The 14,705-nt window shown below is 34.3% G+C and overlaps 1 protein-coding gene across 1 annotated transcript; it reads left to right on the forward strand.

Annotated features, from left to right (window-relative positions):
* The first annotated feature begins 7,436 nt into the window (after window positions 1–7,436).
* Window positions 7,437–13,621, forward strand: LOC109151332 (sucrose transport protein-like). The gene is made up of 5 exons (XM_019299302.1): window positions 7,437–8,033; window positions 8,625–9,425; window positions 11,734–11,797; window positions 11,965–12,008; window positions 13,191–13,621. The coding sequence occupies exons 1-5, from the start codon at window positions 7,539–7,541 to the stop codon at window positions 13,362–13,364; spliced, it is 1,578 nt and encodes a 525-aa protein (XP_019154847.1). The 5' UTR covers window positions 7,437–7,538; the 3' UTR covers window positions 13,365–13,621.
* The last annotated feature ends 1,084 nt before the right edge of the window (window positions 13,622–14,705 follow it).

A 14,705-nucleotide genomic window follows, 5' to 3' on the forward strand; every position in this document is an offset into this window, starting at 1 on the left:
CAAATACAAATCTTTCATAAACTCAAGAACCCTAGGTTAGTGTTCTTCCCCTTTTTTGCAATAATCACAAACTAAGCATCAAGATATGTAATACAACCCTAACTCAAGTCCAAAAACTAACTACACATGATTAAATAGCATAAAGAACACAAAAATATAAATGTAAAGCATAAACATTGCAAAAGAAAAGATATAAGGGAAAGAAAAACTTCTCTAATGAAATGGATGGAAAATCTTGGAATCCAAGTGTTGAATCCTTGATTACAAGCTTGAAATATGTTGTGGAACCTAAATATAAGCCTATTTTATCTCTAAAATATGAAAGAAATGAGTAGAGAATGTCTAGGGTTGAAACAAGGTCCAAAACCAAGTTAAAAAATACAAAAAATGGACTTTAAAAAGGGCAGAGCACAGACGACACGGCCATATCACTGGTTGTGTCCAATATCTGCAATTCTGGGCAGTGTTCTGGAAATGCACACGGCCTTAAGCACAGCCATCCACTTGTCCGTGTCGTTTGACCTTCACAACTTCTGAATTTGGATGTGTGGTCTTCACAAAGGTTGTATCCCTTCAAGTCTTCTTTCCAATGGCGCAAGAATCACTTCATTTGGACTTTCCTATGCGCAGATATTATCCAAAAACCAAATAGTGATCGGTTTTGGACTGTAAGTTTGGAACTTCAACTTCAAGGACGATTTTGACCCATGTGGCTTCCTTTTTAGGCGTTGATGTCTGTATAAGAATTGTAGCCCTTTGAGTCTGAGTCTTCTTTCCAATGACACAAGAATAACTTCATTTCAACACTCCTAGGCTGACATATGGTCAAAATACCGAACAGTGGTCAAAATGAGCGAAAATTGCATTGTTTTGATCTTTTGTTCCTCTTTTGTTTTGGTTTGCCAAATGACTAAAACCATTGAATACACCACTCTTAGGCTCCCTTGGAAGTATTTTTGCCATCCTCTTAGCTTCTCCTTGGCTCCCATGGACTCCTAATCCATCCAAAACGTTTCTTTTGACTCCAATAACCACCAAAGTGCATGAAACTACTCATTTTTGCTTCCAACGCTTTTCAAACCAAACTCCTTGCAAAATAACACAATTCAGTCCTAATCTCATGAAATTTAGAATGATCTATATGCAAAATGGTTTAGTGAAAAGGGGAGAAAATATAGACAAATAAGCACTTATCAACCTCCATCTCTCATCTCTCATCGTCAGCTTGTTAATGCTGTTCAAGCCTCCTTGACTCAGATTCGCAACTCGATTGCTTCACAATAGGATGCTGAAATCATTGCTACCCAACTGGAGAGGCTCCATGCTGAAATCATTGCTACCCACGACAATCTTGTCTCTGATTCTGAGGATTCTGCTTATTCAGATGCTCTTCAGGTACTCTGCCAGCCTAGTGATGTTCACTTTTGTCAATTTTTTGGCAAAAAGGAGGAGGATTTAATTGTGGGGGAGCTCGTATTTTGGTGGTAAAACTTTGAATTTGTGTTTGGTACTTTGAATTTGGAAAATTATGTTGGTTTTTAGATATTATTATGGTTCGTATTGCTAGATATTATCTTGGTTATTCGTATGGTTTGTGGATATTCTCTTAACGTGATTGGATGTTTGATTATTTTGGAATTTTAATTATTATGGTTTATCTATATTATCTCTTTGTTGTATGGTGATTGTTTCTGCAATATGGTGAATGATGACGTATCTTGTCTCTATTCGTGTTTGGGTAAATGGATCACCCTATCGGTTTATGGATGGAGTACGATCCGAAATTATATTGGTAATCTTTTTAATGTCTTCATCTATAGGTTATGCATGTCTAACAAATATACTTAGGGACTTTTATTTTTTCAAAAAAAATGTTTAATTATCTTTTCTTGCCAAAAGTTTATCTGTTTTTAGATTTGCCAAATAATTACCAAAGGAAGAGATTGTAAGTGTACAAATGATACACATTTGACCTTAATTTAAATGGCTAAATTATTTGACAAAATTTAGGTTATAATATTATTAGAATATTTTTAGACCGTACCCCTGTCTAGGTCTCTTTCAGCGCCCCACACCCTTTCTTTATTCTCCTTTTTCTGTTTTTTCCCTCATTATATTGTTGACTTTCATTTTCTTGATATAATTAATCTTCTATTTAAAATTTTAGCATTTCTTTTTTAATAATAAAGAGGGATAATATGTAATTTCATCATTCTCTAAAAAAAAAAAAAAAAAAAAAATCAATTGGATGGTAAAATTACATGTTAGCTATATTTATTAAATGGTGAAATGGCTTATTAAGCTAATTAAATGAATACCTAATTGTGGCAAGCAAATGAACGCCAAGAACGTAATGAGAGAAAATTAAAAGAGTAGGATAAAATGTGGCAATGCCACAATAGTCAAGATCTAAAAGTGAAATTTGCCCTGTCATATTTTGTGAAAAATTGTAAAAGATATTCTTGCATTTCGCCATTTCCTACTTAACCATTGTTTCTGAGTCCACCTTTAGTGCAAATAACATAGTGTTGGATAAAATTAAATTATGTTTAGCTCTAAAATTCGTCAAGATTTAATTATATATCTCAAGAAAAGGGATTGAAGCAAAGCTATAGATGCACCCAAGATTAACTAGCACAAGATGAATATGATAATGACAAAGATGCATGGATATATAGTCATGGATTCATTATCCAAAATTGCATCAATCACTTCCACTTGAACCACCATTTCTGACCAATGCATGAAGATAAGATATATACAAATTAGAAGTATGTAGCCTTTGATTCCTACAATATTGAAAATACATAAGCATCTTAATGGATGTTTCAAAATATATACTAAGAGCACTATCAATTGTTTATCCAATGCCATTGTGATAAAAAGTTACATGGATTTTGAATTTTCTATAAATATTGAGACTATATATACATCTTCTTTTTTTTTAGAATTAAGAGTAAACCTTTTATAATTTTTTAAATTTACCAATAGAACATAATTTAGTGAATTAAAAAATTGAGATAAACTTTATAAATGCTTTAATTTATTTAATAGTGTTATACTTACTGTATCAGAATTCATAAATAAAATAATACGGTAACATAGTTAGCTTATCAGTTAATTTTAGTTTATTTGACCATTATTAGCCGTTTGACTTGGTTAAATAATCAACATGAGTATTTGATTAATTAATTAACTTTTGTAACAACTTATTGCTCCAAAATACTAAAATTCAAAAAGCTGCTAAAATCAACTTTTTCAATCAGTTTTTTGAGAAAGTCATTTTACATGTAATCAGCTATCACCTAACAGTTAATTTACAAAATATTGTTCTACAATCAACTAATACTACACTACTGGAAATTATAGAATTTCCGACCACCTGAAAGTGATCTTAAATCAAGTTGAAAGCAAAACGTGGTCGGAAATAGCAATAAAGATTTTTCCAGATACCAAAAGTGGTCGGAACAAGGCTTTCGACTTGATTTAAGATCACTTTTAGGTGGTCCAATAGTGCTAGTCAAACTCACTAACCCAATTAGCTAACCGCTATCAGCTTACAACTATTTATCAAACACCTCAAAATAAAATAAATTACAATGCAATTAGGCTTACAAACATAAGAAGGATAAAACACAAATTAAATTAAAGCAAGTTGATGAACCATCACAAGTTCTGAATTGAAGTGCAGCAAGCATTATCATAGACCAAAGGAATCACTGAATTGCATAAGCCTTTTTTTAACCCATTAATAACACGTCAATAATATCATGCAAGGGAATAAAACTCTATCGATAGAAAGATTCCAAAGAGATTTGCTAATCCATTTAATTGTATCTAGTATCAACAATGTTCTTTACATTTGTTCCCCAAACCCCACCAGGCCACCACCCTCATAAAAATTTTAAAAAGAGACATATAAAAGAATTTTTAAAAATAATAATAAAAGAAGAAGATGATGAGGAAGAAAATATTTGTTTTATTATTATTATTATTATTATTATTATTATTATTATTATTATTATTATTATTATTATTATTATTATTATTATTATTATTATTATTATTTGTTTTAACCACAAACGTAGATATAACCAATAGAAATATTTTAACCTTTTTTTTTGTACGCCTAAGGACCCAATAAAAGTCCCAAATTAGTAAATTCTTCTAGTGGCAACGCCTCGCTGGCATCCTAGCTTCTCCAACAAAGCCTTGATTCCCTCCGGGGGTTGCTCCAGAATCATCGTACCACAGTCTATAGATTGACTAAGATTGGCCAAATAATCAGCGCATTGATTCCCTTCCCGAAGAACATGGACGAGCTTAATTAATGTCCTGCCTTGAATCTGATTTATATTGGTTCTGCAGTCAGTGATCAACATGTCAGCTTCCAGCTTAGACTCGCTCTCTTTTCTAAAGAAATATTTTAACCTATTAATTTTAGTTATTTTGGTTATAAATAAAAGCAACTATAAATTTAAAATTTGAAGTATTTATTTTGAGTTATGGGACAAGCCTTAATTACATTGAGGGGCATATATATATATATATATATATATATATATATATATATATATATATATATATATATATAATATTTAAATATTTTTTTATTTCTAAAATGTACTCAATTATCCAATAAATGTGATTATTATTTGTGCGTAATAGACTTATAATTGAAGTATTGAATTGCCGTTTTTTTTTTTTTAACAAAACCTACAACCAATAATTAGATTAGTTATCGTTAATCAATTTCATTGTTTATTTGGAAAATTTTCTCACCACTGCCTATGATTATATGGGAAAAAAAAATGTTATCTACATGGGCTTAGTTCATTGGTTGAGTAACTAGTATTTGAGAGAAGATACTAAGGTTTGAATCTCAATAACCATAGTGTGGAAATTAATTGATTCATATCCTCCCAAATGATTAACATGTTACTACACTTAATTTTTTTTATCATCTTTCTTGACAATCATAATGTTTCAAGTTTGACTTTCCTTGACGACAACCTGTTGGCCTTTTTGGTTTAAGCATATCCAATTATAGATAATCAGGACTGATTTATCTCTTTGTGATCCTTTGTGGATTAGGGTCACAATTCACAGAGTGAGTTGGGGCTCTCGCTGAGAGGCCAATGTGTAGCGGGAAAGACCTATGATAAGGTTAGGGACCAAGAAAGTTCTGATAGTGTCGATCTAGGAGAGGGAGTAACATAGGACTACCTAGTGTTTGATAAGGTTTCAATCGAAACTATCCAAAGTGAAAAAAGGGCTATTATTTTCACAAGAGATTGTAGGGTAATACTTAAGTTGGGATCAAATTAAACCTTCACTCGTAAGTTAGCTTTTATGCTGAAGTTCAGATTTTAACTACTTGAATATTGTATCACTATTCAATCGGAACTTACATCAAATTTACAATAGATTATAGAGTAATTTTTAAGTTGGAAACTTAAACAACTTACAAAGTTACAATCATGAAAATACATATAAGGCTCCATTTGTCCTTAAAAGTAAAATTAAGGCACAAATTAAACAAAATATACACAAGGCTCCATTTGTCCTTAAAAAGTAAAATTAAGGCACAAATTAAACAATAGAGCCCTTACATATATCTTTAGGAACAATTCTTATCAATGTAAATAGTAGAGGATATAAAGTTGGTGAAAAACAGGTTATATATTCTGTCGCCAAGGAAAAGAAAATTCACATAATCTCTCATACCCATATGGATAGGAAGCAGATCGATAAATATATGTAATCTCACAATCTCCCAACCTACTCATTAATTACACCAAAAACTAGTTCACAATTTATTTTCTTTTTATGTATTTATTTATTTTTACCGAGACTAATTAAGGAAAAGGCTGCAACTTTATATTTATTGTTGTCACTAACTTGGTTGGTAGTAATTTCAATCTTTATCCAATCCAAGTTGGATCCACCTCCACAACCCCAACCCCAAGATGCAACAACTCAAATGGTTATTTTCACTTCAACCACTTCAAATTTAGGATTATTAAACTTACATGTACTCCCCCAATTTCTTTTCAAGTCATTCTCAGACCCTATAAATTTTAACTATTAAGGACGTCTTAAACTAAAGATTCTATTTCCATGTATCATAGTCAATGTTGTAAAAATCCTGCCTATGAATCAATTAATCGGCGCCTAGGCGCTAGGGGTTGGCCAGCCGCCTAGCGTATCACCATAATTGGTGGTCTAAGTGGCTGGACGGCTAGGCGGCAGACTAGGCTACCTAATCTCCGTCTAGGGGTTGACTGCCTAGGCCTCGCTCCTAGGCACCAACTAGGTCGCCTAGTCGGTCAATTAACTATAATTCCCTTCTTTTTTTAAATGTGTTATTTTATTCAAAACGATATCATTTTGAGCGAAGTAATCTAAATTGTTCAAACTCTAGATATTTTTTAGGTTAATATTTAATATTTTAATATTAAATAGTTTATAATTATCAAGTCTTAAAAACTTAAAAAAATAAATATTTAAAAAAAATAAAAAATACACAGGCGTCTAGACACCGATTAATCGCCGCCTAAGCGCCCCTGAGCGTTCGAGGAATGTCTAGCAATTTTTTCAACCATGATCATAATACAGGATACTATTGTATGCCTTACTATATCAACGAGTGATTTTTTGACAAAGCATAGTGTTTTTCAATTAGTCATCAATGAATCACATTAGGAGATACACATGTAATAATAATAGTTGTAACTCTTTTTTGTATATAATCTCCTCAATTTGACAGTAATGAAGGGATAACACATTTAATACCCTACAACATCTTCTCACCTACATACTCTTCCACACAACATCTTCTTTGTTTATTAATTGTAATTATATAAATTGGCATCGCTGATTACACCTAAACATTCACATACACTTAAAAATCTATTGGCTTAAGTCAACTACCTCAAACACCTACCATCACAATCATCAATCACATTAACAATAATACTAGAAATATTTTAATTAGTTGCCAATTTTGTAGAAAGCTTTCTTTTATTTACTTGCTATTATGACTCTGTATTTTATCAGCTTTAGGATTCCTGCTCCATCTCTAAATATTATTATAATCTCACTTCTACCAGTCATTCTCTAATTAGGACTATCTCTTGTAACCCTATAAATATATCGCTTCATGTACTTTGAAGATACGACTGTTTAATAATAAAACTCTGTCTAGAAATTCTTGTTATCATATGATATCAGAGCAAACGATCCACTAAGGACAACATTTTTGTTAGGGTTTCAAGTGGTATTGAGTAAAAAATAAAGGGTGGAAGTGAAATTTTGTTTTTGGGTTGATATTGTGGGGTCCAGACTAGGCTTTGACAGTTGACACCTGCCCCTTAGCATTGCCTTCAAAAACCCTATAAATACCTCCCGTGGTCTCAGTAGTTACAATCACTTCGATTCAAAGTCTCTACGCTGAATTCATATACATACATCATATATAGAGAGAGAGAAAGAGAGTTTCCATAAATCCATTTGAGAGATTTAGAGAGAGAGAGAAAATGGAGAAAGGCTCCATGAATACGAAAACGGATAACAAAAGCTCCTCCGCCTCCTCCTTGCAGGTGGCCCAGAAAGCTCCGGCGGCGGCGACGTCGCAGGCGCGGCTGTGGAAGATCGTAATGGTGGCGGCGATCGCGGCGGGCGTCCAGTTCGGGTGGGCCCTACAGCTCTCCCTCCTCACCCCCTACATCCAGCTGCTGGGGATCCAGCACAAGTTCGCCTCCTTCATCTGGCTCTGTGGGCCCATCTCCGGCATGGTCGTCCAGCCTCTCGTCGGTTACTACAGCGACAACTGCACCTCCCGCTTCGGCCGCCGCCGCCCCTTCATCGCCGCCGGGGCCTCCCTCGTCACCATTGCCGTCATCCTCATCGGATTCGCCGCTGACATCGGCCACGCCTCCGGCGACTCCCTCGGCAAAGGCTCTAAGCCCCGTGCCATTGCCGTTTTCGTCGCCGGCTTCTGGATTCTCGACGTCGCAAATAACATGCTACAGGTAAACCAAATCTATCTGCATGAACAACAATTACATAAAAACCTAAAATAAAGATATTACGATAATTACATATATTCACGTTTTTTTAAATAAGAAATTTAATTTATAAAAATTATTTAATAATATCAAGACAGCTGGTATGGCATATAAACACAAATTATGTTCACGAGTTCTGAGTAGCTAATTCTTTTTAATTTGTAGAGTTTTTGGCTGGTAATTCATTTTTATATATTATTTTTTAGAAGGATATACAAATAATTAAAAAAAAAAATTTGAAACCATCATTTTAAGCAAAACATGCCATGGTCCCTCATCAGCAACTACAGTTGTTATTAAAGTTGTTAACTACCCACCAACACTCACATAATTCAATTGGAACAAGTTTGATTCCAGTATTAAATACTGAGTCTATTATTATATAATAATATCTGTTCATAACTACTTTCTCAACTTACTAAAATATAAAAAATCGTTTGAAATCATAGTTGCTTATCGGGTGACATAAATATTCGACTAAAAGCTTAAGCTGATAGTTGGGTTGCACATTAATGGTTATATGATATGATTAATTAACAAGGAGTTGATTTGCAGGGCCCATGTAGAGCGCTGTTGGCGGATCTGTCCGGCGGGAGGGCGAAGAGGATGAGAACGGCGAACGCTTTATTCTCGTTTTTCATGGCGGTCGGGAATGTGCTGGGCTACGCCGCCGGCTCATACTCCCGCCTCTACAAAATCTTCCCCTTCACGAAGACGAAAGCCTGCGACATTTACTGCGCCAATCTGAAGAGCTGTTTCTTCATCTCCGTGACGCTGTTGCTCTCCATAACGGCCTTGGCCTTGACGACGGTGAGGGAGAGCGAGCTGGGGAAAGAGGTGGACGACGGCGGCGAGGATGAGGACGACGAGAAGGTGGAGGAGAAGGCGGCGGCGAAGGTGCCGTTCTTCGGCGAGATCGCGGCGGCCTTCAAGGACCTGCCGAGGCCAATGTGGATCCTCCTCCTCGTCACGTTCTTCAACTGGCTCGCCTGGTTCCCGTTCCTGTTGTACGACACTGACTGGATGGCCAAGGAGGTGTACGGCGGCGAGGTCGGCGACGGCGGCCTGTACGACCGCGGAGTGCACGCCGGCGCGCTGGGGCTCCTGCTCAACTCCGTCGTCCTCGGCTTCATGTCGCTCGGAGTGGAGCTCCTGGCGCGGCGCCTCGGCGGCGTTAACAAGCTTTGGGCCGGCGCCAACTTCATCCTCGCGATTTGTTTGGGCATGACGGTTTTGGTGACGAAATTGGCGAAGAAATCGGAGAGGCACGACCTCCACGGCAACTCCCTCGGTCCCGGCGCCGGCGCCAAAGCCGGAGCTTTGGTCATCTTTTCCGTTCTCGGAATTCCTCAAGCAGTAAGTCTTTCTTTTTCCTTTTTTTCTTTTTCTTTTCATTTATGGCAATTCAAATTTTGCGTATCATGAATTCTTTAATTACATGTTTGACTTTCTTGTAGAAAGCCTAAAGCCTACGTCTAGAGAAATCCTAGTAAATAAAAGTAACATCGTTATATTCAGTATAATTTATTTTAGAGCTTATAACTTATTTGATAAAATTAATTGTGATAACATTTTAAAATAAAATTTATCTATTTGACAAAATATAAAGAGTTTAAGGTTATGTTTAACCGGCGTAGTTAATAAGTTAACTAATTCAAGTAAAAATATTGTTGAATAGGATAACATTTCAAAATAAATTATTATTTTAAGTTATCATGTTTTACCAAATAGAGTTTATAACTTAATTGTAACTTAAATCATAAGTTCTAATAAACAGAGTCTAAAATAATAACTTATTTTGAAACGATATTTTTTAAGTAGCGTTTCAAAATAAACTAATAGGTACTAAGTTGTACAGGAATAAAAATTTGTGTTATGAGCCTTGTAAGTTCCGTGTTTCACAAAAAAGGCTTATTAGATTTTGCGTGGGCGGTGGGAGGAAAATCTCCTGGGGCCCAGCCCAACCCAACTAATTAGTACCCTACAAGTAACCGCAACGCATTATATATGGACCGACATTTAGCCTTCTTCAAAGTTATAGGAATTTGCAGTATTTTAATTAGTGCAATAACACGTGGTGACTTGCGGTTACCGTTTTTCTCGCATTCATATTGAGTTATTGCGTGAAGTTACTGAATTACTGCTAAGTGGAGAACATGCATTTGCGTGGAACTACACAACATTTACTGCCTCATAAATTTGTGTCTATTATCTTATTTCACAATGTCAACAATCTCCATTCCTTTCTTTTCTTTTCTTTTTCTTTTTGACTCTCACCAATTTGACTTCAATATTTCTTAATTCAATTGGCCCACAACACTCATAAATGTGAAATTTTTTATTCTGTGACCTTATAATTTAGTGGCACGAATTAACTCTCCTAATTAGGAGATTATAGGTTCAAACCTTAATATGAACGATATTGACTCAATAAGTTATGAACAGATACTATAGAATCAGTAGTACTAAAAAATTGGTTAATTCAGCAAAATAGTTAAGAGAGAAATTGATTTTTGATTATAAAATCTCCCAAAAGAAAAAAGAAATAAAGGAGGTGTAGTTGTGAGTTGTGACTTTGGGAAATGTTATATGGATAAAGTATTTAGATTTGGATAACATGTGTCATCTAACAATTCTTATTGTAACACTGATTATGAGATTTGTTTGGACAGCAGTCAACGGATAGGAAGGTCCTTTAATTTATTAAAGCGGTTGAATTATATTATATGCTTTCGGTCTTTATTTTGACCGCAAATTACGCAAATTAACGTCATTTGTTTTATTTTTTTCATAACAATAATCTTAATAATAATAATAATATAATAAGAAAATTTTAATAATGTTGATATATTTCATAATTTGAAAATTTTGAAAGAACTATTAGTAGTATTAGTATTTTAACAAAAAAAAAAAAAAAAATTGGCCATCATTTATATGATTTTTTTTCATGTATTATAATAATTTATTTTGTGCTATTATATGATTTTGTATATGCTTGATACCATATAAGGATGGAAGAGAATCTACCTTTGCCCTAATTAGCTTCCTTGATAATTTGTTGATTTCACAAGTACAAGGACAAGATTACAATAGCATTGATTCCCATCTTTTGTTTCATCCTTTTTTATATTCTTTGAAGATAAAATTTCATTAAATCCCTTTATTACTGCTCACCTTGAGAATATCTTTTTATTTTTTAATAAATTTAAAAATTTTAGAAAAAGGTTACCGCGTTAATAGACATGACTAGTAACTGGTACAAGCCAAACACTTTTGGAAAGACTTTAAATTTGTATCTAGTACAATCTTTTCTAAAATTTTTGACAACCTTATAATTTTTAATGTTTTTTTTTTCAATTTTTTGTTAATATATGTTGCATGGGATGGAGATTAGGTCAAGGGTATAGCGTATATATAGGCATATAGGCTTATCCAAAACTATAGCAATAAACAATGGCAACATTAGATAAGAATTGAAAGCTTTAAATGCTAAAGTTGCATGTGTTGCTTTCCTAGAAGTGGTTGTGAAGTGAGTTTCTTGATGAGGTGAAACAGTCAGACAAGTTTGACATTGGCAATATATGACTTAATGACTCAGTGACTTAATTAAGGTGGTCTCATCATTTATTTCTCTTTTAATTTATTATCATTATTTATTTTGTAGGTGACTTTCAGTATTCCATTCGCTTTGGCGTCAATTTTCTCAAGTAATGCAGGTGCAGGACAAGGTAAAGTTTCTTTCCACTATAAAAATATAGGCAAATTTTTATGTGAGACCATCTCACGAGTCTTTGTCCATAAAACAGATCGAATCAAGATAAAATGTAATATTTATAAGGAAAAAATATAATACTTTTGAATTCTTGCGCTAATAATGTTGTTTAACCTTCGACAGGTCTCTCACTTGGAGTCCTAAATCTTGCAATTGTCATTCCTCAGGTACTTTTTTGTCATTTCCTCAAGAAATTTTTAGATATAACAATCTTTTTTAAAAAGTAATTTGTTATTAAATAATAGTAAACAACAGATAAAATAACACCCCAAGAAACAGATAAAATAACACAATGTAATTTTTAAAAATTTAATTTTCATCCAATTTTGTACTATTACAATTGAATTTAATTACATTTGTTGAAAACTTGTGTGGTCCATTGAGGTTCATTTGTTATAATTTGGAATCAGATTCTTTGACCCACCTTAGAAAGGCTTGATAATAGCTTTATTCTAATTTCTAGTAGATATATAAAGTCTGCTGTCCCCCATCCCTCAGACAACGTAAATAACATTGTTTTATACTTCTAGAAAATTAAAGTAGCAACTAAAATGTTGGTTTGTGTGCCTTACAACAATACATACTATAAAGGACATCGTTGTCACCATAAAATAAAATGCTAATTTAAGTCTTATCTTCCAAGTCATGTATAGGTGTACTCACTATTCAGTCTGCTCACTTTTGATTTTAGATTGTTTGATGGTACAAAGAGGGGGAGGGGGGGTCATTTTCAAGTTAAAATGTATGGGCTAACATGAATATTTAAGGTTGTTTAACAAAAAGGTATTTCGTAAGTTTAATGTGAGTACATATAGATACTGGTTTAAATACGGAACAGTGTTTCTCGTGTGATCGGTGCAGATTCACCTTCAGGTATACATAAATGCATCACAGTGTTCGGAAATGCACCACAAAACGCAGCACACCTATTGGTGCATCTCCAAACACTTTGTGGTGCATTTATACATACCTAATGGTGAGTGACAGCACAGGAAGCACTGTCTGCATGGGAACTTGACCAGTATATATATATTGTGTGTGTGTATGTGTAATAAACATTTGTGATGCTTTTAATATAATGAGTTATGATGTGGCTTCATTCTCCCCTGTAATTCATGTAAATAAAGTTGTGGCATAGACCCCCCAGCCCGTGCTCCTCACCTCTATCCAAAGGTTTTTGGGTAGTAAATTTGTTCACATGTTTACATTATCTTTTCTAAAATAAGTTATACCTGGAACCACAAGTTTTAACGTTAATTGATGGACATAAATTAAGGGTGTATTTAGTTATATGAATTATTTGCTGGTATTTGTTTGAGTTTAACTAACGTTGTATGAAAATGGAACAGATGTTTGTGTCAGTGGTGGTTGGGCCCTGGGACGCACTGTTCGGCGGCGGCAATTTGCCGGGATTTGTGGCGGCGGCGGTTGCGGCGGCGATAAGCGGAATATTTGCCATCACAATGCTTCCAGCTCCTCCTCCGGATGCTAAGGCTGCAGTACCTGTTGGTGGTTTTCATTAAATGAGAAGCTGGGGAAAAAATTCAATTCCCCTTTTTTTTTTTTTTTTTTTCTTTTTAAACTTTGGTCTTTTTTGTTTTTTGTTTTTTACCCTTAAATAGAGCCTAAGAATATAGGCTCATGAAGTTCCCATAGGCGTCTGATCTGTAGTTGATGCCTATTTGCAAGCTTGTTTATTTAGCTGCTCCTAAGGAATTGTAGTGTGTAAGAAGTGTATTTTATGTCCAGTGAAGAATGAATGAAGATTTCTGTTTAATTTAAGCTAAGGTTTTCATTTTACGTTAAACAAATATGGAAAGAAATAAAATGAAAAGCTCCAAAAAAAAAAAAAAAAAAAAATGAAAGCTAAGATTGAAACCTCCTTGACCAATATGTGGTGTTAGCCGTGATTCTCTCTATCATTTGTTTTCCTATCTCTGGTGCCATGTCAATGAACACTCCTCCCATTGAAGATGTATCTAGAATAGTTTTGGAGTTGGCCATGAGTCCCTCATAAAATGAAGAAATGAAGTTACCGGATCGGAGTAAGTAAATTTCTAGAGCATTGCCTTCTTATTATATCCTTGAACGGCTTCCATGCCTCATATAAGCTTTCATGCATTCTCAAATTAGTGAAAATTATATACTTGCTTCTTGAGCTTGGCGGTCTTAGATCGAGGACAATACTCTTGCATGAACGCCTTGTAAAGTTGATCCCAAGTGGCAAAATGATTATATGAAAATCGGTGGTGTGCATGCATCATATGTATGCATTTTCACGGTTGGTGGTATGCATTTTGGGTGATTTAGAAAAAGAACAAGGTCTTTATGTAAAAAGTGAGGATTGATCATAGCCATCTATTAAGGTGTTGAGGGTTTTAATAAAAAAAAAAAATGCAGGATCAATTTTACAATTATTATAAAATTTTAATTTTGCAATTTGTGTGCAATGTGGCCTCTATAGGTGTACATTTGCACGGTCGGTAGTGTGCATTTTGGATGATTTAGAAGAGGAACAATGTCTTCCAGTAACAAGTGAGGACTAATCATAGCCACCCATCATAATTCATCAATAGTTGAGGGTCTTAATAACAAAGTACATGGTTAATTTTATAATTATTGCAAACTTTTAAGTTGCAATATTTATAAAAGACTGGCATTAAAGTGTGCATTTACACCGTCAGTGGTGTGCATTATGGGTTATTGCCTACTGGTGTGAATTAGAATGGGTAGGCGTAGAGTGTGAGAAAAATTCAGACTCTATCCCTATTTAGACAGGAGAGTAGGTTTTTAGCCAAACAAATTTGTCCTTAAGCTTGATGTTGGGGGATTTGACATGCTAATAAGCAAATTCCTTTTATGCC

The sequence above is a fragment of the Ipomoea nil genome, unplaced genomic scaffold, assembly GCF_001879475.1.
Source record: "Ipomoea nil cultivar Tokyo-kokei standard unplaced genomic scaffold, Asagao_1.1 scaffold2283, whole genome shotgun sequence".
In the NCBI taxonomy this organism is placed as follows: Eukaryota; Viridiplantae; Streptophyta; class Magnoliopsida; order Solanales; family Convolvulaceae; genus Ipomoea; species Ipomoea nil.

Excerpts from the sequence above, each read along its gene's own strand:
- LOC109151332 (XM_019299302.1), top strand. The coding sequence starts at position 7,539 with ATGGAGAAAGGCTCCATGAATACGAAAACGGATAACAAAAGCTCCTCC. Across the intron at positions 8,034-8,624 it reads TCGCAAATAACATGCTACAG|GGCCCATGTAGAGCGCTGTT; the intron begins GTAAACCAAATC and ends GTTGATTTGCAG. Across the intron at positions 11,798-11,964 it reads TAATGCAGGTGCAGGACAAG|GTCTCTCACTTGGAGTCCTA; the intron begins GTAAAGTTTCTT and ends AACCTTCGACAG.